Here is a 23,118-nt window from a genome sequence, read left to right as displayed (position 1 = left end):
TATGTTGCACTCTGATACAAATATGTAACTAGTATATGTATTTATACTTAGAAATATGTCTGTATGTGTTCATTTTAATATTTTGGTCTGAAAAAAATTATTAACTCATTCATTCATTCAATGTTCTTTCTTCGAGTGGTTAAAAACACAGACTGTGTTTATCCTAAATGTGTTATTTTAAATCTTCAAGGCTTCTTTTTACAAGATGAAGCAGTCACGCAAGAAGCACATATTCAGAAGCACCCTTTCTTTTTTCTTATTAAAATGCAAAACATACAACAGTAGTATGTGAAAACAGAACTTCCGGTCTTTTTGTCTATTCCATGAAAATAAGAAAGAAGAGTCAAAATTACAGATTGTGACAAAATATAAGTAAACAAACAATTTAATCACACACCTCAAAATAATGGCGTTTCTGTCAAAGTTGACAAGAGCTGCGAATTGTTAATTTAGGACAACTGACATCTGAAAAATAAGATTAAAAGAGAGTCACATCCACTGTTAAGTGTTTTATATCAAAATGAAATAAATTAACTATATACAAATACATTCTTGTAACTAAAAATTAAGCTAATGTAGTGGTTTGGCATATTTTCATGGGTAATTAAATATGCTATCACAGTACATTGTGCTTGATTTGGAAAATGTAAAATATTTTCTTAGTGATCCTCCTTATAAGTACTACAATAAAAATGTACCACCGTAGATGGGAAAGATTTATTAAAATTAGATGACCGTAATTGTTGTGCTTCTTACATACTAAAACCTCAATTTCCAAGCAGACAGTACAAAACAGGATCGGTTTTCAAGTCAAACTTGCCACTTCCAATATGGCGGACGTGCTGACGCATCGCTTCTACAGCTAAAGCCGCGTCTTCTCGTGGACACACCTATTGGTGGCTGTCGCTTTAAACGCGCTTGTTTTGTTCTCTTTAGATCGATATTGCCCCGCCCAAACAATGCAGCCCTGTAAACATATCCAGCGCACCTGTACGATGCCGTAGTTTTGCACGCGAATTTACGCTCGGTGCTGAAAACAAACCGCGATCCCGCACCAAATCCATTTACGGTGTTGGTAGTAAAGAGGAACACTACATCTCCCTCTCTGCTCGATTCGCTTCGATTTCCAACAAGAACCATCCGTCACGGACCGCTGGAAACCCTTACTGAAAGCAGCGGCATCTCTTCAAAAGGAAACACCCTACGAGAGCGGGAGCGGTTTGTAGAGAAGAATGGCGGATCCATGTAGCGACGTGCCTGTCGAGGCCGAGCTGTCGGAAGCGATTAGTTCTGGACCTGTCCCTGGCTCTGACCCTGGTTCTGGACCCGATCCCGACCCTGGTTCTGTTCTTGGTGCTGGTGTTGTTCGCGACGCTGGTCTTGCCCGTGGTTCTGTTCTTGCCCCAGCTTCTGGTCTTGGCTCTGGTCCTCGCCCCGACTCTGAAACTACACCTGGACCCATGTCTGTATCTAAATCGGAGGAGGCAGCGGCCCCGGGTCCTAGTCCTGACCCAGGCCGTGTCCCTGATGCTGGTCCTGCCCCTCTCTCCGACTCTGCAACTATACTCGATCCCGTCCCCATGACTTTATCAGGATCGGAGGAGGTGGCGCCCCCACCTCGGTTGCCCAAAACAGAAGTGGAGACGGTGAAGGGACAGATATTTGATGTCGGACCCCGCTACACCAACCTGGCTTACATCGGTGAGGGGGCGTACGGAATGGTCTGGTGAGTACTGTTTGCCAGCTTACATTGGATGTTTTATAGTCAAACACTTCTAAAAAGCGCATATTTTCAGTTTACCCAGCAGTGTCATAGTGAGAATGTATGCAATTAAGACCCATAAAACACATCGCTCATGTTTGCAACAGTCCATCTGCTGGTTAACAGGTTAGCTGAGCTGCTACAGGCGGGGCTATAATAAGCTTTACAGGAAACAAGATTGGGAGAGATTGCGCAGGACGTGGTTTGCCTGTCAGAAATTTGTTTGCAAGCTGCACTCAACCTCAAATGTGCCGTAAGCCTAATTGAACCACGGTACTCCGTGGTACGCCAGGGATCTCTACTTCATTTCTAATCGCTAAACATCCACTCTGCATGAAGAAGCTGCAGGATAGTATCCGGGAAGGATTTGTTGTAATGAGGCCTTTCCTGCTGTTATCACCGTATGTGATCTGCAGCGATGTGTGGACCTGTTAACTACTTCTACTCCCACTGATGCCAGTGTGAAGTCATCGCTGGCCATACTGGACCAGAACATGATCAGATAGACCGTGTAGTATTTAACCTCCCATGAAACACCGATTCCTGTGGGCATGTCACGATATTTTGTTGACATTTAGCAGTTTTGTTTGCGGCATGTGATGCCACCATACCTTCAGTCAGTGTTTGTAAACATTAACATTTCACTATAACCTTAGAGATGCTATTATTTCTTTTATTCTAATGATCTAACGCATCTAATGATTGTAAGGACTAGAATGTATCAATTAACCAACCAGAGGCCCGAATGAGCTAATTTCCCCCTTGATCGCTTTGATTGAAGATCAGCGGGTCTAATGCTAGAAAAAAAGTTATTTTCAATCTCTACAAAAATTGCCAAACATCATCTTCTTTAAAGCCATTTTTTAGTTTAATTTAAAAAACGGATACAGATGCACTGATCAGACTTTTCCTGGCCAATACCAGTTTAAATTTTTTTATTAGGCCTTACCTGCTGATTCTTAAAATTAAATGTATGTCGCTAAGCTCTAGTGGATTTTAATTAACTACAAAGATAGTACAGCCAATTACCTGCTGTTTGATGGTGCATTTATAGACAGAGAATGAAAGGAGTTCTTAGTTTTGATGCATTTAATGAATAGGAAAAAAAAAGTTTTTCACCCGCCGATCATCAGTCAAGGAAAATTTGACTGATTTTAATCAAAGAACCAGCACTACTTAAAAAAAAAAACTTTTAAGCAATGTAGGACTAGAAAAAAGAATCTGAACCAGAAGCTCGGACCCTTAAAGAAAATTGGAACTATGTATTGGGCAGGAAAATCCTGATCGGTGCATCTCTTGATTTAACTTAAACGTTACATCTATCAGTGTTTGTTTATGTCACAGGATTTAAGCCACTCAAGGGCTTGAGTGAACACTCCCAGTTTATCCAGTGCATTGTTCAGTTAGACACCTTCACCAATAGCAGAACTATGGTGTAATGTCTGTTCTCTTGCAAATTGGCATGCAAAACCCAACATCGATAACCCTAACAACGGACGTAGCACTTAGATAAAACTTAAACTCTCACAGCACGCCATCCTCCTTGCACTCCACACCTTTCAGACCTGCAGCTACAGCTCTCTGCAACACCCTCCTAGTAAGAACTTGCTGCTTTTAAGTTTGTCTGCAAATGCTAATTCAGAGCCCTGCATCTTCTCAGATCTTGATGCACTCATTTTGCTTATGTGTGAGTTGCGCTGTGTGTAATACGTCGCTTGCTTTCGTCCCTCCTTTCCCACATGCAGCGCCGCTCTGGACAACTGGACCCACCAGCGAGTAGCCATCAAGAAAATCAGCCCGTTCGAGCATCAGACATACTGCCAGCGCACGCTGAGAGAGATCAAGATCCTGCTGCGCTTCAACCACGAGAACATCATCGGGATCAATGACATCATCAGGGCACAGCTGCTGGAAAACATGAGGGATGTGTATCCTGCCGTGCTTTACTTGAACGTGTGGTTCGCCGTCAGCCGAATGTTAGGGGGGTTTTCTGGTTTCAAGCTAACCTGAAATGAAACTTTGGTTACAACACACTATGGCTACTGGAGTAGTGATGATCCAGTATTACAAGGTTACAATACTTTAGAAGTATCACCAATAACAGCTCTAGGTATTTATCTATTTGTTAGGGTTGTGTGTGGCTCCCAGTGTTAGTTTTAACATCTGCTCTCGCACATTTAATAACCTGCGATAGAATTGTCCTGACGCTCTTCCGCTTTATTGCACCAGGTTATGTTGTTTCATTTTGGAAGTGCGTGGCCTTGAGAAACTCTGCTGCACCTGTACTCGAGCCCAAATTATTTCAGGTCGCGTTTGGGATTTGTTGAGGCTAAACAAGACGGACCGGTTAGTAATCTAGCAGTTAGTTAGGATTCCCCACCCCCTCCGACCCAATAGACCTTCAACAGGAACTTTTACTAGGAAGAAACAGTTGTTATAAAATTGGTCCTGTTAGGGTTAATATTGAATGTTAAAGACTCATCATGTAGGGTTGAACTGCAGGTGGTGTTTTTATTCTTTGAGGTTACAGTGATGGTACAGAAACTGAAAGTAACAAAGGTCAGCCTTTTGGGGGATCCCTCGTTTTGTTTTCCAACTGTGACTCCTCAGACACAAAAGCCCCCTTTTAAAGATCGCCACCAGACTATTATCTCTCAACCAGGTCCGCGTGATATTATGAAAGCCTAACATTTCAAGGTTATTGTAAAATATTGTGATAACTGCATTGATTATGATTGACCCACATTTTCTTCACAACTCTGTTTATTTTCAGTCAGCACAACCTCCCATCGCTCTGCCAGAGCTTTAGGATCTCAGTCACTAAGACTATCAAAAATTGCATCCAATTGGGATTTTGCAGTGACCTTTTCGATTAGATATATTGTGCATTTCTAGTATAAACCTATTTTTTTGTAAAAATGCCATTATTAAGCCTTTTGATTTAACTTTTAACAGTTTGAAACTGTTTTTCTCCTATATGCAAACAGGAGTTTTGGGGCGTCATTATCCGAGCATGGAATGCCAAAACCTGGCAGCAACATTGATTCTGATCACTTTTTACTTTTTCTGCATAGTCATCTGTAACTCATTTATTATTAATAATAACCCATCAACATTCATGTTTATGAGCTTTCTGAAATGTTAACACCTTAAATACTTTAAGTTGAGCCAAAGTGACAAAATTTTGATTTGGATTCATTTCAAAAAGTAGATTGGTTTTTCCCATCCCATAAATATAAATATGTAGATTTACAGAATATTTTCACCTTATAGAAAAACAATAAAACTTTAAAGTTTGAATGGATTTCAGCGCCAGGGAATGGGGAAAAATAATATTTGAAATTAAATCACAACTGTAGTAAATTCAAAAATGGAATTTTGAAAGGAAGTCACTAACACAAAAAGTGCTAAATGGACATAGGTTGCTCTCTTCTGCCTAACAAGGTGAAAAAAACACTTAAAATGCTCAACCTGGCCAAATGTTATGCTATTTGCCTCAACACGGCCAAATAAAATAAAACAAAACTGTGAAAAAAACGGAGAGTAAATCCAACACATCACCCGTTGTGGTTAAGCTGCTTCAGTTGCTTTCTTAGTTCCCACTAAGCGCTGGTGATGTGTGGGCACAGCCCGCCAGAGAGCTGCTCTGGCAATTTCCTTTTTGAAAAGCTTCATTGTTTTCAGAAAAAAATGGCAAGAATGTTTGAGTCCTTTCATTCTTGTCCCGTTTGACGCTCCCAGTCGGGTTAGTTGCACAATGTTGCCACCTTGGTAGGGTTTGAGAATGAGCAGAAATAAGGACCGATGCCATTTGATCAGCTGAGATCAACAGATATGCTTCTTATCAACTATTTGGTTACTATAATAAACAGAACTGTTGTATTAATGCCAACCATGGGAGTTGATATTTATCTTCTCTGGTTGCTACGGTAGCTTGTCACTGTAGTAAGGTCTACTCCAGCGAAAGGCTCCTCCCTTGCTTTGTCATTGTTGTTTGGGCATGCACAGTTAGAGAACAATGTGCAGCATCTTTCCTCTGCACAGGCCACATTTATAGGCACCTTTGGTAAAGATGTTCTACTATAAATTAATGCAGTGGCTCTTCTATAACACCAGAGTCTTGGGTCTTATGTTCTACTATTTTTCTCTTTAGCTCACTCTGCAAGACTTCAACTGGATTTAGGTCTAATTTACAACTGAGATCAACAAGCAGGAAGTTTGATTTCTAGTTCTGCATAGATTTCCCTCATATGTTTTGGATCATGATCTTATATGAAGACCCATTGATGGCTCATTTTCAGTTTTCTGGTGGAGGCTGTCAGGTTTCTATATAAAATCTCTATCTAAGAGTTCATGCACTCCCAACAAGATTCCCTGGGCCTTAGGAAGAGAATCAGGCCCACAGATCACAGATCCCCGCTGCAGGGTTCGTTGCTGAAAAGTTCAATCTTAGTAACATCTGACCAAAGCAGATGTTTTCCTGGTAAAATCCCAGTAGAGTTTATGTTTGTGATGGTAGCACGTTAAAGACTTATCTGTGGCATCACTGCCAACTACTGGTGGGCATGTAGATAGGGTCTAATGATGGTTATTAACCTTTGTTTCCTTTAGATCCCACTCTTTGTTGCAGTTCTCTAGATCTTTTATTATATTGCCAGGGCTGCATGACACGAGGAAAACATGCGATAATCTTGTTGAATGTTGCGATGGCTTGTCATAAATGCCTACTTTCTGCTCTGGGTTCATTCCAGACAGCTCATAGAGAGTAGTCTGACCAGCTACTGGATTTTTCTTCCGATAACCACGCATGTCTGTACAAACTGTCCTCTTTCTATGTCTAGTTTCTGTGGTTGCTGTTTTTCCGGCCGTATCAGGGTACGATTAGAGGAACATGGTCAGTGCAACATATGTTTCACATTGTCTACAACCCAAAGTATTGCAGTTTCAATGTTTTAATTCAGGGAACAAAAGAAATGGAGGTTAGTCTAAAGTGAAATGAATTTTAAAAGAAAAATACAAATGAATTTAGTTTTGCCAAGGTTGCTGTAAAAGGAGAACATCCAAGTGGTTCAGTGTCAGGAATTTCTGTCAGGTTTGGTTCGTTTGCCTTGACCCATGGGTCTGTCCAGCTACATCGTGCAGACTCTGATGGAGACGGACTTGTACAAGCTCCTGAAGACCCAGAAGCTGAGCAACGACCACGTCTGCTACTTCCTCTACCAGATTCTGAGAGGTCTCAAGTACATTCACTCCGCCAACGTGTTGCACCGCGACCTCAAGCCCTCCAACCTGCTTATCAACACCACCTGCGACCTCAAGGTAAACCTGTGCATTTTGTTAAAATATGCTTCCATCAGCTGCAGACAGATGCAGTGCCTTGCAGATGTACTCACAGCACTTGAACCTTTTCCCATTTTGTCATCACAGCCTTGAATTGGTAACATTGGGATTTTGAGCCCTCGTACTGCATAACTGAATCAGAATGGCCTAGTCAAAGTCCAGAAAACACTGCAGTCTGTGGAAAGTGCAGATATTCTGGCATTTCATATATTTTGCGTATCTCGTGAGAGTTTTTATCACAATGGAGGAGGCCTCAGTTTGTCATAGACTATTATCATAGGTTGAACCGGCCTCTCCCTGTTTAATATCACTCTGCTTTCAATCTAAATGTTCTCAGTACAGCTGCACCTTTGGTTATTGATTTTAACTCCTAATCAGATGCTGTTTTTAAATGGCTCAAAGTTTCAAGAGTTGCAAAAACTTCACATTTCCCTTTTCTCATTTCACATTTCTCTTAAGTCATAAGGCTTTTAATTTTAGCAGAAACAGACATGTTCAGACAGTTTACATCCATAGCTGATTAAAACATGTATATGCATTTACAGTGAATGTAAAGTGCCTTGTAAAAGTTTTCCTACTCAACAAAGTTTCATTAGCTTTTTGCAAGTCTTTTTCTGCACATCTGGACACTGAAGCTCAGTCAGATCAACTTCAGTCTGTTGCACTCGTCTTTATTCAGTTTGACAGTGTCAGTGTAACGGGGGCTCAACACAAATGCATGCCACACTTTTCAGATTTTTATTTGTAAAAAAATCTTTTTGAAAACCAAACATCTGTTTTCCTTCCACTTCACAATTATGCCATACTTTTTATGGTCTATTGCATGACACCCATTGAAGTTTATGCTTGTAACATGAGAAAATGTGGAAAGGGGGGCTATTGCAAGGCGCGGTGAATGAATGGCATCATAGAGGGCGCTTAGTTTGATTAATGGAAGGCTAAATTCAAGATCTGTGTAGTTTTGCAGCTTTATCTCAACCTTTTTTTTTTTTTTTTTACCTAAAATAAAGCTTCAAGGTTGGTAGCGTACAGTCCTCAGGGTGGTCTTGTGAACAATGGGCAGCAAATCGTCAGTCCCTGGATTAGCTGATCATAGGTGAGGAATGGAGAGCAGAGGCAGCACATTTCAAAGATGCTTTTTGCCAACGTCAAAACTAAAACTAATACAATAGTGAAGATATACATACAGGGGTTGGACAATGAAACTGAAACACCTGGTTTTAGACCACAATAATTTATTAGTATGGTGTAGGGCCTCCTTTTGCGGCCAATACAGCATCAGTTCCTCTTGGGAATGACATATACAAGTCCTGCACAGTGGTCAGAGGGATTTTAAGCCATTCTTCTTGCAGGATAGTGGCCAGGTCACTACGTGATACTGGTGGAGGAAAACGTTTCCTGACTCGCTCCTCCAAAACACCCCAAAGTGGCTCAATAATATTTAGATCTGGTGACTGTGCAGGCCATGGGAGATGTTCAACTTCACTTTCATGTTCATCAAACCAATCTTTCACCAGTCTTGCTGTGTGTATTGGTGCATTGTCATCCTGATACACGGCACCGCCTTCAGGATACAATGTTTGAACCATTGGATGCACATGGTCCTCAAGAATGGTTGGGTAGTCCTTGGCAGTGACGCGCCCATCTAGCACAAGTATTGGGCCAAGGGAATGCCATGATATGGCAGCCCAAACCATCACTGATCCACCCCCATGCTTCACTCTGGGCATGCAACAGTCTGGGTGGTACGCTTCTTTGGGGCTTCTCCACACCGTAACTCTCCCGGATGTGGGGAAAACAGTAAAGGTGGACTCATCAGAGAACAATACATGTTTCACATTGTCCACAGCCCAAGATTTGCGCTCCTTGCACGATTGAAACAGACGTTTGGCATTGGCATGAGTGACCAAAGGTTTGGCTATAGCAGCCCGGCCGTGTATATTGACCCTGTGGAGCTCCTGACGGACAGTTCTGGTGGAAACAGGAGAGTTGAGGTGCACATTTAATTCTTTAATCCTGTTGGATGTGGTTCGTCCTTCTTGGTGGTATGCTGACATTACCCTGGATACCGTAGCTCTTGATACATCACAATGACTTGCTGTCTTGGTCACAGATGCACCAGCAAGACGTGCACCAACAATTTGTCCTCTTTTGAACTCTGGTATGTCACCCATAATGTTGTATGCATTTCAATATTTTGAGCAAAACTGTGCTCTTACCCTGCTAATTGAACCTTCACACTCTGCTCTTACTGGTGCAATGTGGAATCAATGAAGACTGGCTACCAGGCTGGTCCAATTTAGCCATGAAACCTCCCACACTAAAATGACAGGTGTTTCAGTTTCATTGTCCAACCCCTGTATGTGATCTTGTTTTACTGGTTATGATGTGCATAGAACCTCACAAATAGATATTCACAGCAAACCGAGGTAATTTAGATATAGTAAGACTTCATTGTTGCTCCTTTTATTAAAAATAGTTTGATTGACTTGGCCTGTTGACTCACAGGGTATCTTTAATATTTGGTTTGGAAATAATTCAAACAATTAAGATGCTCATTAAATGCAATATGCTCTAGTAAATACACATTTTATTCAGATTTAATGGCGAATCAGGTGTTAAAATAAACTGAATATGGTACACAGCAAATGAATAAAGGACAACGTCTGAACACTGAGACACTTTATAGTCTCTGATATTCAGAGTTCATTCATTCACTTTCTCCTGATGCACAGCTAAATTAGAGTTTTGGTCCATTCAGGCCTCCATACATTGCTAGCGTTATTCTCTAGTGTCATTTAGGAAATAAATAAAAACATGACTGTCAGAGGAAGGGGGGCCCACAAGAGGAACACTGATGTTTTGTCATGTTCTCACGCTCACTGCTCTTTGTGTGTGCGTCCGCACGGCGATATAGTTACTCTCCCTCTATGGTAAATTGAGGGGCGGCTATGTTTGCAGGGGACAGCGCCCCCTCTGGATAATGATGGGAAAAATGCTGCAGTTTGGAAAGAATTTAAGGACTGATTGTTTTGCCCTTTTGTGTCCGTTTTTGTTTCTTTCTCAGATCTGTGACTTTGGCCTGGCACGGATAGCCGATCCATTGCATGATCACACTGGTTTCCTCACCGAGTACGTAGCCACACGTTGGTACAGAGCCCCAGAAATTATGCTCAACTCAAAGGTATGGGTCAAACTCATGCGTACGGTTTTGGTATTTGACTGGCACGTTCATAAAATTTAACTGCACAGGTTTGTTTTTCAGGGCTACTCAAAGTCTATTGACATATGGTCAGTGGGCTGCATTCTGGCTGAGATGTTGACCAACAAGCCCATCTTTCCTGGGAAACACTACTTGGACCAACTAAACCACATACTGGGTGAGAATACAGCCATGATGGGGGGGGGGGAAGCTAATAAGCACCTATACTGAACAACTTCTGTGTGTGCAGGCATACTTGGTTCACCATCTCAAGAAGATCTGAACTGCATCATTAACCTGAAGGCTCGGAACTACCTTCAGTCCCTGCCAGAGAAACCCAGGATTCCCTGGGACAGGCTCTTTCTAAAGGCAGAACCAAAAGGTAAAGCAACATACTATGACTACTATTAATACTAGAAGAGATTTGGAAAATGAGAATGGATACAACAACCATTTGTGCATGGTAGAGGCTGGTTAATGAAAACTCTTCATTCTTCTTTGAAGCCTTGAATCTGTTGGGTCGCATGTTGACATTTAACCCCAACAAGCGCATCACTGTGGAAGAGGCCCTGGGTCATCCTTACCTGGAGCAGTACTATGATCCCACCGATGAGGTAAAAACATGTCTTATAAGGAGATTTTATCCTTTTTTTGCACCTTTTTGCTTTCAATTGTCAATGCTTTGTAATTTATGATGGTTGGGTTTAATTCCATGTCAGAAGCAAAGAAATTTAATTTGTTTGTTAAAAAAAAAGTGAAAGCGCGAACGCAGCTGAAAGTTGCAGGTTGCCAAACAGTGATGCCGTTTGTGATGACAGGAACATCTTGACATGTGAAGGGGCATCAATGAATAACACAATGACCACTCAAAATATCTCAAAGATTTATTTGGTCATTTGTACATTGAGGAGGAGAACTTCAGGGGTTTAGAGGCTTCTCAAACCTGCACCCTACAGGGGCATTTAAGAACATGTGGTGGCAATTCCTCTCTGCCTGTAATACACCACTGTGGGGAAACCACCTTATAACAAAAATTTTTAATATTTAAATAACATTTCCTAGTAACAGTTTAATTCCTGCTCCAGTTCTGACCAGCATATTTACTCTGAGGATGGGATGTTTCAATGTAATGACTGCCACACCAAAATCACCTACCTCTTATTGTGCAAAACGGATGCAGTGAACGGAAGCAGCTAAAAGTCTCTGTTAAGTTTTGAGCCATAAGAGTTTAACTCCACTACAGTAAAGTATTCGTAGGACACTTTCAGTCACGTCACACAAACTCTGGACATTAATCGTTGGTTTCCTCATAACATCATTTTTATGCCATTAAGATTCGCTTCAAGCTGATCCTACATGTAGGGTGGTTGGACAGGAAGTCACAAATACAAATATACCACTTTTATTTCACTGAAACAATGAGGAGGGGGTGTTGCAGGTAAAGCTAATCATTGTGGTAGTAAACATGCAGGGAAGCATTTGGAGAACATGGTTGTTGATTTAATTTAACAAAACATTCCACATCATTCTGACAGAACAGAGTAAGTAAAAACCGTTGTAAAACTAACCTAAGAAAACTTTTGATCACAAGACCTGCAGCTGCTTTAATGGTCTGGCTGTTGACTGTGCTAGAACTGGCATGAACTCTGCCTTGGGCTGTTTCTTTCTTTAAGGCCAAAATTCCAATTATTATATAAACCTGTGGCGAAATGTTTGTGACTGAGGCTGTTTTTGTTGGGTGAGGACAAAAATCCCCCTTTTTACCTTTTTGCTATGCTTCCTACATTGAAGGTCTTTGGAGAAAGTAAGGAGTGCCCACTCCTTCTCTTTTCTGTGTTTCCAATAAGCAGCCACACATCCACTTGACCCATTCCTGTTAGAAAAGAAGAAAATAATCTTCTTTCTGTTCTGCTGCCCTCAGTGGTTCCAGATGCCATCAACCACCTAAGCTAGCTTATACCATTCCAGAGAGGCATGGTTCCAAAGACTTTTTGTGTCAGTAAAGTGGATTTAGGACCTGGATTTAATTGTAAGTCGTTCAGCTTGGTCAGGGAAACCTCTTAGCTGTGCATTGAGTATTTAGTTTGATCAGCAGATCTGCTTATGAAAGGTCAATAGAATATTGCAACCATTATACACCTTTTAATACTGACTGCATTGGTTCATAATTTTTACTTTTGTTCTTGAAAGGCTCTTTACTTTAACTTAATACATATTTCAAATCGGTGTATGAACAGAGGATTTAATATTATAATGCTGCCTTTAAAGTTCATAGTTGCCTTTCTTTCAATTATAAATCAGGTGAAGAGTATTTTTAGTCCCTGTTTTTAACGTCGTTCTCTGTGTTCTGGTGTTAGCCCATAGCAGAGGAGCCATTTGATTTCAGAACAGAACTGGACGATCTTCCCAAGGAGAAGCTGAAGGAAATGATCTTTGAAGAAACGGCTCGTTTCCAGACGACCAGCCAGATCAGCTGAGGCACAGGTGCATGAGGAACACACAGTCATGGATGGTAGTTTTAGATTCAATGCAAAATCAATCCATAGTCTCATTAAATGAACTGACTGAATTTTTCTTTCACACTTCTCTGTATTCACCTCCCTTTGCTCTGATACCCCTAAATCAAATCCACTGCAACTGATTCCTTTCAGAAATCACCTAATTAGTAAATCCAAGTATAAATCCAGCTTTTCTGTGAAGGCCTCGGAGGTTTCTTAGAGAACATTAGAGAACAGAAGACTAGCACCGCTCACTATCCCGACTGAGAAACATGGTGGTGGCGTCAGCATGCTGTGGGGATCATTCCTTTTAGTAGAGATGGAGGAAGGTGGTCACAGTTGACGGGAAGAGGGCTAGGTGCAGGACAATCCTGAAACAAACCTTGTTCACCTTCCAGCAGGACGATGGCCCTAAACACCAGAGCTACAACAGCATGGGTTCGGCCGGAGCGTATTCATTTGTTAGTATGGCCCAATCCAAGTCTAGACTGAAATCCAATTGGGAATCTGTGCAAGACTTGAAAATTGATATTTACTGACATACTCCAACCAATCTGACTGAGTCTGAGTTATTTTAAAAGAAGAACGAGCAAACATTGCCGCTAGAGACAAACCTGAAAAACAGTTGTAACAAAAGACGATTATGCATAGTTTTGGCTCAGGGGGAGATTAATACGAAAGCATGTCACAGTTTTCGGTTTTTTATTTGCAAAAGCCACGTATCATCAGAACTAAAGCATTGAAGTTTGTGGTTGTAATGTGACAAAATATGATAAGGTTGTGCTGTATGTGCACTCACAAGACTCAGGGAAACAAGGGAAATCTCTGCTGTCTGTCTGTGTTTCCAAGCATGAATGCACAACCGACAACTGTATTATCTTTACTCTTGGTGTGCTGTTAAATTTCACTAAAACAAGGAAAAGTTGAACATCCTGTTCTTTAAATAGCTATAGGTCAGATTGGAAAACCTGTGCTTGTTCAGCTGCTAAAAAGTTTGAGAATTAGATGGTAACTGTTTGTTTTTCTTTGTTTCTTTCTTAGTTTTAGCAAGTTATTATAGTTGCAGCGAGGCTTGTAGCCGGAAGACTCCGAGCGATATGCTAAAACGGAAAGAAAAGTGTATCCTCAAGAAACCAACAAAAATTGAAGACAACAAATACAAAAATTGACCTGCTTATCTTTGCATTTCTATTGTAACACAGAGCTAAGTATAAAAATTGATTGCTGTTACTGAGCGGGATGTAGTGTGTCCAACTCGTACTGTTTTTGTTTTGCCCATGTTGGACTCTTCACTCACCACACATGTTTTGTTTTTACCTTGTTTTTATGATGCTTATTACTGTTCTGGCTTGTCTGGCACCTTCGACAGTAACTCCTGTCCTCATCTAACCCTCCATGTCAGGTTGCTGATGTTTCTGAGCTCATCTGTCATCTATGTACCACACTACTGTATAAACCAACTCCATAACGCTCCTGATTTATGTGAATGAGTTACTGCTTGGAATATTTGAGTTCTTAAAGACCAAGGGTAGAGATGCGAACTAGGTGCGTGCATATGCATACAGAATATACAGGATTTTCTAGTTATTTTTTTAAATGTGCTTGACAGTTTTTGTTTGTAAAGTAGTATTTGGTTCAGGCTTGTGTGAGTATTTTTTTTTTTTAAGTCTTTTTTTATTTTAGACAGATTTGAGGCTTTTAGTGGCATGTTGGCAGGATTTCTTTTCCTCCTTTTTCTGTAGAAAACCCTGATGAATGCATGCATTCCTGAAATACAAAGTGGCGAAGAGATCCAAGGAAAAAAAAAAAAAAAGATATGCACAACTCGCCCTAAGACCAAGAACCCTGAAGGCTCCCTCATGGATCTGCATCATGAAGTATAGAAGAGAGGCTCATTAGAATATTGCAGCTGTGATACCAAAGTCCCATTTTTTTTTTTCTCTCGTTTCCTGATGAGGAACTATTGTGTTTTTTTTGGGTTGTTGTTTTTTTTTTTTTTTTGCACTCCTTTGCTTGGACATGCATAACTACGTTTAAACCTTTTTTTTCCTGTGTTACGTTAGATTCCAGTAAGGGCTGTTGTCACGGCCAAATGAAGCGTTCTTTGATGAAACTGACTCCCGTCATATTATAAAAACACACATTCTGCTTCTCCTTGCCTCAGGACAGCAGTTGCATTACTTTTTTTTTTTATCTTGGTCCTTTTCACGTCAAAGCTTAAGTGAAGCAAAATTTTCCCACTGAATCGTGCCACTGTGCATTCTTGCACAACACAATGCATGGTGGAATGCACTTGGCTGTTGGTGCTTCAAGCGACGGTTATGATTTTTGTTTTCCTGCATATACATGCCAGACCTATTGCTCATTGCCCAGAAAATGATTAATGGGTTTTATATGTGCACAGACAAGTAATTATCATTGCATTGTAGTTTTGTGCTACATACCAGTGGGCCTAAGTTGCTTCTTAATATTTGCATTGTTTTGCGTAACAGAGAGTGCTGATTTCTTGCTCTCTCTGTTTCTGTAACTTTCTCTCCATGCATCTTGTTCAGCTCTGCTCATCAAGCCCGCTGATTTGGACCACCTACTGCTTTGCGGAGCACCATTCACAGGCTCTTATAAGTCCACGCCATTTGATTGTGGGGAATTTGTTTTTGCTGGTTGTGCTGGGAAAAGTAAGAAGAGAAGCCTGCAGAGAAAGGAACTGGACCAAAACAGCACAGTGGACCTTTCATGCAGACCTCCCTGGCCTCATCTTCATCATCTGTTTTTAAGTCTCTGATTCGAGGTGCATCCGTGGCTGTTTTCTCAGAAGCCATAACCAGCACTCTGGGATAGGTGGGAGGCTTTTTTTTTTCTTTCCACTTCCAAATTGTCTCGCCATGCTTTACTCAAAGGGCTGCCTCCTTATCCTCCTCTTCGCCTCTCTGCTTGTGGTCTGAAGCTGTTCCCCTTGGTTCTGCTGAAGGCAGGCCCAATCCCGACTCAATCAGCAAGTCTGCACTTTGTCTCTCAAGCCATGCGCCCTCTGTCTTCGTTCCCTCCGTTTTGAGGTTATTTAAGCCACTCCCCCCACCCCCCCATTTCTTGTCTCGTACTCGTAGAGCTTTACGTTCGGATTGCTGTGTGTGTTTTGCAGAAATGTACGTCTGTATTAAGACTGTTTGTGTATCTGCACTGTCAAGCCAAGACTTCTGGATCATTTCTCTGTGTGTTTTTAATCCACCAGATTTATTCTTGGTGTTGCACATACACGCCTCTTAGTTTTTTGGTTTTTAAATGTCTTCCCTCCTAACAAGCCACCTGACCAAACATTTTACTAGGGAATACACTCCTACACACATGCTCTCTGTCTTTCCCAAGGGTTGTATCCCAGTGTGTCTCTGCATTCCCACTGTATCAACAAGTTTAAAGGCCTGCCCATCTCAAACCCTGTTTGCAGATGTTGTTCTTAAATGGCTGTTCTTAATATTAATGCTATTTTATTGGTGATATCCGTTTCTTTTTTACATAAAAGGGAGCTAAGAGATTTGTATGTGTTTTCTCTTATAGCCATGATTATTATTATTATTATTATTATTATTATTATTATTATTGGAAGTGTTTTAAGTCTTATTGAATCGCATAATATTTTTTTTTAATTTTGCCCAACCAGATTGTATAAAGATTTATTTTAAGATGTTTTACTGAGATTGTCAAGGAGATATGAGTTATTGAGAGTTATAGTCTGTATATGCTGTGGGTATTATTAATTAATTGATTAACAAAAACAACATTATATACATGTAATTAAATAAAATTTCATCATGCTGTTAAGCTTGTCATGTTTTTATTCTGATTCTGCTTTTTTTGGTCATACTTGAATGTTTTAGATCCTCAGACAGATTTTATCAGACAAAGATGACCAGGATAAATGAAAAATGTGAAATTACTTTGAGTAACCACATTTTATAAAAAGTTCATTTAAATTTCATCAGCCTCACCCAGGACTAATAACTGCCAGAACTGTAGAATCAAGAAATCACGTAAATTGAACCTGTATGACAACCTGAAATAGACTACAAGAACTAAAAAGCAACATGTAATGCCCCGATCTTTCCAACAGGACACAGTTTGGTGTCCAAGGCCACAAATGTAACAATCATGTTCTGTCCAGATGCAGTAAAGCTGGAATTCACCTTTGCCCATCCAGATAATGTGAACTTGGACTCACCAGCGACTGAAGTATTTTGTTCTATGCAAAGTGAGACGGGGATATACAACCCCAATTCCACTGAAGTTGGGACGTTGTGCAAAAACAGAATACAATGATTTGTAAAGCATGTTCAAAAATTGAATACACTATAAAGACAATATATTCAATATTCAAACTGGTCAACTTTATTGGAATTGGTGTTTGTGTAGAACTTGGAGTTGTGGGAATGCACATTTCCATCTAAAAGCCAATTTACCTTTCCAGCTGTTCTGCATTCCTGCTTCATTTGCAGCATGCCTCGACAAGGCTACTCCTACTCAAACATTGGTTAAATGTGAAATCTACGTACATCGTGTACTATTCCGCTTAAAAACAAATGGGCCAAATGTCAAAAGCATGAGTCTGCGAATGTGAGACAATGCTGGACGCTCAGGTTGTCCTGCAGTGAAAAGCTTCCTCTGTTTTGGCTTGTCACCAGCTTGCTGCAGCATTTTAAAGCACTCTGTAGTTGTTGCAACGCTGCATTTTTTGTTGCATTCAAGCTGAACACTGTACTGCACTTTGCTGGCTTTCTAGTTAATGTAGAGTTTTCAGTGATCAAAACATGCACCTTTCTTAATCACTTTTTAAAGCTCATGTCTACCAGTGCCCTGGGCCCTTTAGACAAATGCACATGAAGGAACTTGCTGCGCTCTCCGAGAGGAGTATCACGTTCTCGGGCTAAATTTATGAAATCCTACCTCAAATAATCTCAGCAGTTCTACAGGATGAGGTCATGTTGAAGTGCATTGAATACGATTGTAGTGGCAGTGTGTTCACGGTGAAGCAAAACAAAAGAAAACCTGGAAATGTGCTGACAAATGGGCATCAGAAAGGTATGGCACACAACGTCCCTCCCTGCCAGCTGAACAGAAGAGAGGCCAATGGATTACGAGCTAGTGCTTCATTAACTCCAGTCACCAGTCTGTCAAGCTTCTGAAGTTTGCGGACGACACCCCCCATGATCGGACTCATCTCTGATGGTGACGGGTCCGCGTACAGATGGGAGGTGGACATCTGTTGGACTGGTGCAGCCAGAACAACCTTGAGCTCAACGCTCTAAAGACAGTGGAGATGTTGTGGACTTCAGGCAGAACCCAGCCCCACCTGCCCCATCACCCTCTGTGACTCCAAATTGACACTGTGGAATCTTTCCGCTTCCTGGGAACCATGCATCTCCCAGGATCTCAAGTGGGAGCCAAACATCAGCTCCCTCATCAAGAAAGCCCAGCAGAGGATGTTCTGCCGCGGCAGCTGAGAAATTCAACCTGCCAAAGACTATGATGGTGCACTTCTATCCAGCCATCATTGAGTCCATCCTCACCTCCTCCATCACCATCTGATACGCCGCTGCTACAGCCAAGGATAGGGCAGCTGCAGCGTGTCATTCGGTCTGCTGAGAAGGTGATGGCTGCAGTCTACTGTCGCTCCAGGAACTGTACACCTCCAGGACCCTGAAGCGGGCAGGGAAGATCTGGCTGATCCCTCCCACCCCCGGTCACGACTCTTTGAGACCTCTCCCCTCTGGCAGGAGGCTGCGGTCCCTACGGACCAAAACCTCACCGCCACAAGAACAGTTTTTTCCCATCTGCCACCCAGCCTGGTTAACAAAGCCGAGAACCACCCTGACACTCTCCCTTTCCCCCACACCCCCCCCTTTTTTTGCTGACAGGACACCTGTAACTTGTAACTCTATGCGTTACATTAACAGTTCAGCTTGGACTCCTGCTTTACTTGCACTGCGTACTTGCACAATGATCACCTGCACTGTTGTATTGCTCTTGCTCTTATACTGCTCTATACTTACTCTCACCACTTAAAACTGTACACATATATTCTATCTTATATTGTAGATATGTTTATACTGTTAATTTGTATTGATTGCACCGACTACGCCAAAACAAATTCCTTGTATGTCCAAAAACGTACTTGGCAATAAAGCTTATCTGATTTGATTCTGATTCTGATTCTGATTCTGAACTTATGTTTACAGCTCTGGTTACAGAAATCCTGGCACTTTGATATATATACATGTGACACAGAAGGTGGGACATATTCTTTCAGTCTTACTAGTCTGTCCAGTTTTTTTTCCTCCTATTTCTCAACAGGCAGCTGGACCGTACCTGTCTTCTCATGATCTTTCACATCTGATCACTCATTAACAAGAGCTGATGGTCTGATTGCTAGTTGCTACACAAGAAAACACCCATCTACACAATTTTTGGTGAAAACCTTCTCTGTGAGAACTTTCCGAGACTTTCTGGATTTGCTTGAAGGAAAGGATGAGCATGTTTCTGTGCCTTGTCGCCCCTCAGTTGGGATTATACGCATTGATCACGAAGTATCTGCTGAAGAACCCACACCATCTCCACTGGAGGAAGCAAACAGCTTTCTACTGCACTCACATTTCACATCGAGGAGGTAAGAATGGGGCTGTGGAGGGCTGCCAGTAGGAGGGATCCATGATCCAGTGGATTACCGTCAGCTGCTCATCTGAAGTAATCTGATCTAAGGGAGATCAAGAAGACAAAATGATTGAGATCCTGAATTGTTTGCTATTAAAATACTTTAAATAGTTGTAGGCTTATTTCAAAGATGGTTTGACCACATTGCCGTGTAATCACAGGGAGGTGCATTTCATTGACTTTTATGGTTTTGCGTTTTTGAAAACTGATTGTATTTGTATTTATTGGATATTTAAGGTCAATAAATGAGAATTATGTTTTTTCCTAAATAGAGTACTCTGCTGCTCAGATTTGGTTTTGGCTTCTCTGGTTGTTTTTAGGATCAGGAGAGAGGATAGAAAGCACCATTGAGGCATTCACAAAGTGAGAACTACTTCTCATGAGTCAAGTTATAGAAGAAGACTGATGTCCACTAAAACAGGAATACACACAGGCTCAAATATAGGCATACACCCTCACTAATCTTGTTGTTAAATGTAAATGGTTGCATAGAAACTGTGCACTTTTTGTAGCCATCAACAAGCATCTGGCATAATTTTGAAATGATCGTAATCCACACCTCTTAATTTAAATTTATTAGCTTCCTGGCATGGATAGGGCTTTTAAACATATTCCAGCTATTTTCACAGCAGCTGAGGTCTGCTCAATTCCTGAAACTTAATGTTAGTCAAGTTTTCCCATTTAAAACCAGTTTCGAAACCAGATTCAATGTATGTTTGGGATTACTGGGTTGCATCCAAGCTTCAACCATCTGACTGAAACTCTCAACCACAGCTAAAAGGGAAAGTGGTAAGGATGTTCAGGAACAACCCAGGAACCACCAAGACTTAAGCCTGCCATGAACTGGAAGATCCTTCAAACCATAATGTCACTCTCCCAAAGTGAAATGAAATTCAAAACGCCACACCCCCAAGCCCATCTGAAACTTCTAGCTACCCACACAGACAAGGCAGCTGCAGTGTGGAGAAATTTATGGTCAGACAAAAAAGATAAAACTCTTTCACCAAAAATGACAGAAAGTATGTTTGAAAGACTCAAGGTGATGCTTTCAAGCCTAAGAAAACTGTATCAGCTGTCAAGAATGGTGAAGGCGGCATCATGAGACGCTTGCCAGATGCTTGTTGATGCAACACAAACTATGTGTTTTCTCTGTAAACTGTGGAAGGACATATATCCAAAGTGTTGTGTGTGTTGGTATATATATATATATATATATATATATATATATATATTATTAGTACAGACCAAAAGTTTGGACACACCTTCTCATTCAAAGAGGTGTCTTTATTTTAATTCATTGTCCAACCCCTGTATAAATACAGGGGTTGGACAATGAAACTGAAACGCCTGTCATTTTAGTGTGGGAGGTTTCATGGCTAATTGGACCAGCCTGGTAGCCAGTCTTCATTGATTGCACATTGCACCAGTAAGAGCAGAGTGTGAAGGTTCACTTAGCGGGTAAGAGCACAGTTTTGCTCAAAATATTGAAATGCACACAACATTATGGGTGAATGATCCAAAAAACATAAAAACACAGCTGTCCAAATCACAGGCAAAAATTAAATGTGCACTCAACTCTCCTGTTTCCAACAGAACTGTCCGTCGGGAGCTCCACAAGGTCAATATACACGGCCGGGCTGCTTATAGCCAAACCTTTGGTCACTCATGCAATGCCACCCGTCGGTTTCAATGGTGCAAGAGCGCAAATCTTGGGCTGTGGACAATGTGAAACATGTATTGTTCTCTGATGAGTCCACCTTTACTGTTTTCCCCACATCCGGGAGAGTTACGGTGTGGAAAAGCCCCAAAGAAGCGTACCACCCAGACTGTTGCATGCCCAGAGTGAAGCATGGGGGTGGATCAGTGATGGTTTGGGCTGCCATATCATGGCATTCCCTTGGCCCAATACTTGTGCTAGATGGGCGCGTCACTGGCAAGGACTACCGAACCATTCTTGAGGACCATGTGCATCCAATGGTTCAAACATTGTATCCTGAAGGTGGTGCTGAATTATATATATATATATATATATATATATATTTATATATATATATATTAGTACAGACCAAAAGTTTGGACACACTTTCTCATTCAAAGAGTTGTCTTTATTTTCATGACTATGAATATTGTAGCTTCACACTGAAGGCATCAAAACTATGAATTAACACATGTGGAATTATATACTGAACAAAAAAGTGTGAATCAACTGAAATATGTCTTATATTCTAGGTTCTTCAAGTAGCCACCTTTTGCTTTGATTACTGCTCCGCACACTCTTGGCATTCTGTTGATGAGCTTCAAGAGGTCGTCACCTGAAATGGTTTTCCAACAGTCTTGAAGGAGTTCCCAGAGATGCTTAGCACTTGTTGGCCCTTTTGCCTTCACTCTGCGGTCCAGCTCACCCCAAACCATCCGATTGGGTTCAGGTCCGGTGACTGTGGAGGCCAGGTCATCTGGCGCAAGCACCCCATCACTCTCCTTCTTGGTCAAATAGCCCTTACACAGCCTGGAGGTGTATTGGGGTCATTGTCCTGTTGAAAAATAAATGATGGTCCAACTAACACGCAAACCGGATGGAATAGCATGCCGCTGCAAGATGCTGTGGTAGCCATGCTGGTACAGTATGCCTTCAGTTTTGAATAAATCCCCCAACAGTGTCACCAGCAAAGCACCCCCACACCATACAACCTCCTCCTCCATGCTTCACGTGGGAACCAGGCATATCGAGTCCATCTGTTCACCTCTTCTGCGCCGCACAAAGACACGGTGGTTGGAACCAAAGATCTCAAACTTGGATCATCAGACCAAAGCACAGATTTCCACTGGTCTAATGTCCATTCCTTGTGTTCTTTAGCCCAAACAAGTCTCTTCTGCTTGTTGCCTGTCCTCAGCAGTGGTTTTCTAGCAGCTATTTTACCATTGAAGGCCTGATTCACACAGTCTCCTCTTAACAGTTGTTCTAGAGATGTGTCTACTGCTAGAACTCTGTGTGGCATGACCTGTTCACTAATCTGAGCTGCTGTTAACCTGCGATTTGAGGCTGGTGACTCGGATGAACTTATCGTCCGCAGCAGAGGTGACTCTTAGTCTTCCTTTCCTGGGGCGGGTCTCATGTGAACCAGTTTCTTTGTAGCGCTTGATGGTTTTTGCGACTGCACTTAGGGACACTTTCAAAGTTTTCCCAATTATTCGGACTGACTGACCTTCATTTCTTAAAGTACAGGTCCTTCTCAAAATATTAGCATATTGTGATGAAGTTCATTATTTTCCATAATGTCAGGATGAAAATTTAACATTCATATATTTTAGATTTATTGCACACTAACTGAAATATTTCAGGTCTTTTATTGTCTTAATACGGATGATTTTGGCATACAGCTCATGAAAACCCAAAATTCCTATCTCACAAAATTAGCATATCATTAAAAGGGTCTCTAAACGAGCTATGAACCTAATCATCTGAATCAACGAGTTAACTCTAAACACCTGCAAAGGATTCCTGGGGCCTTTAAAACTCCCATCCTGGTTCATCACTCAAAACCCCAATCATGGGTAAGACTGCCGACCTGACTGCTGTCCAGAAGGCCACTATTGACACCCTCAAGCAAGAGGGTAAG

At 41.4% G+C, this 23,118-nt stretch overlaps 1 protein-coding gene across 2 annotated transcripts; it reads left to right on the top strand.

Moving 5' to 3' along the window:
- Positions 1-653: 653 nt before the first annotated feature.
- Positions 654-16,618, top strand: LOC124863274 (mitogen-activated protein kinase 1-like). 2 transcript variants are annotated; one of them, XM_047357590.1, is made up of 9 exons: positions 654-1,726; positions 3,508-3,690; positions 6,892-7,081; positions 10,170-10,286; positions 10,368-10,482; positions 10,555-10,686; positions 10,809-10,918; positions 12,662-12,788; positions 13,844-16,618. In XM_047357590.1, the coding sequence occupies exons 1-8, from the start codon at positions 1,233-1,235 to the stop codon at positions 12,779-12,781; spliced, it is 1,461 nt and encodes a 486-aa protein (XP_047213546.1). In that variant the 5' UTR covers positions 654-1,232; the 3' UTR covers positions 12,782-12,788; positions 13,844-16,618. The 2 variants fall into 2 exon arrangements, with proteins under 2 accessions (XP_047213546.1, XP_047213547.1); XM_047357591.1 differs by having other exon boundaries at positions 655-1,726; positions 15,355-16,618.
- Positions 16,619-23,118: the final 6,500 nt, after the last annotated feature.

Source organism: Girardinichthys multiradiatus, chromosome X, assembly GCF_021462225.1.
Source record: "Girardinichthys multiradiatus isolate DD_20200921_A chromosome X, DD_fGirMul_XY1, whole genome shotgun sequence".
NCBI lineage: Eukaryota > Metazoa > Chordata > Actinopteri > Cyprinodontiformes > Goodeidae > Girardinichthys > Girardinichthys multiradiatus.
This window is presented reverse-complemented; position numbering and strand designations above follow the sequence as displayed.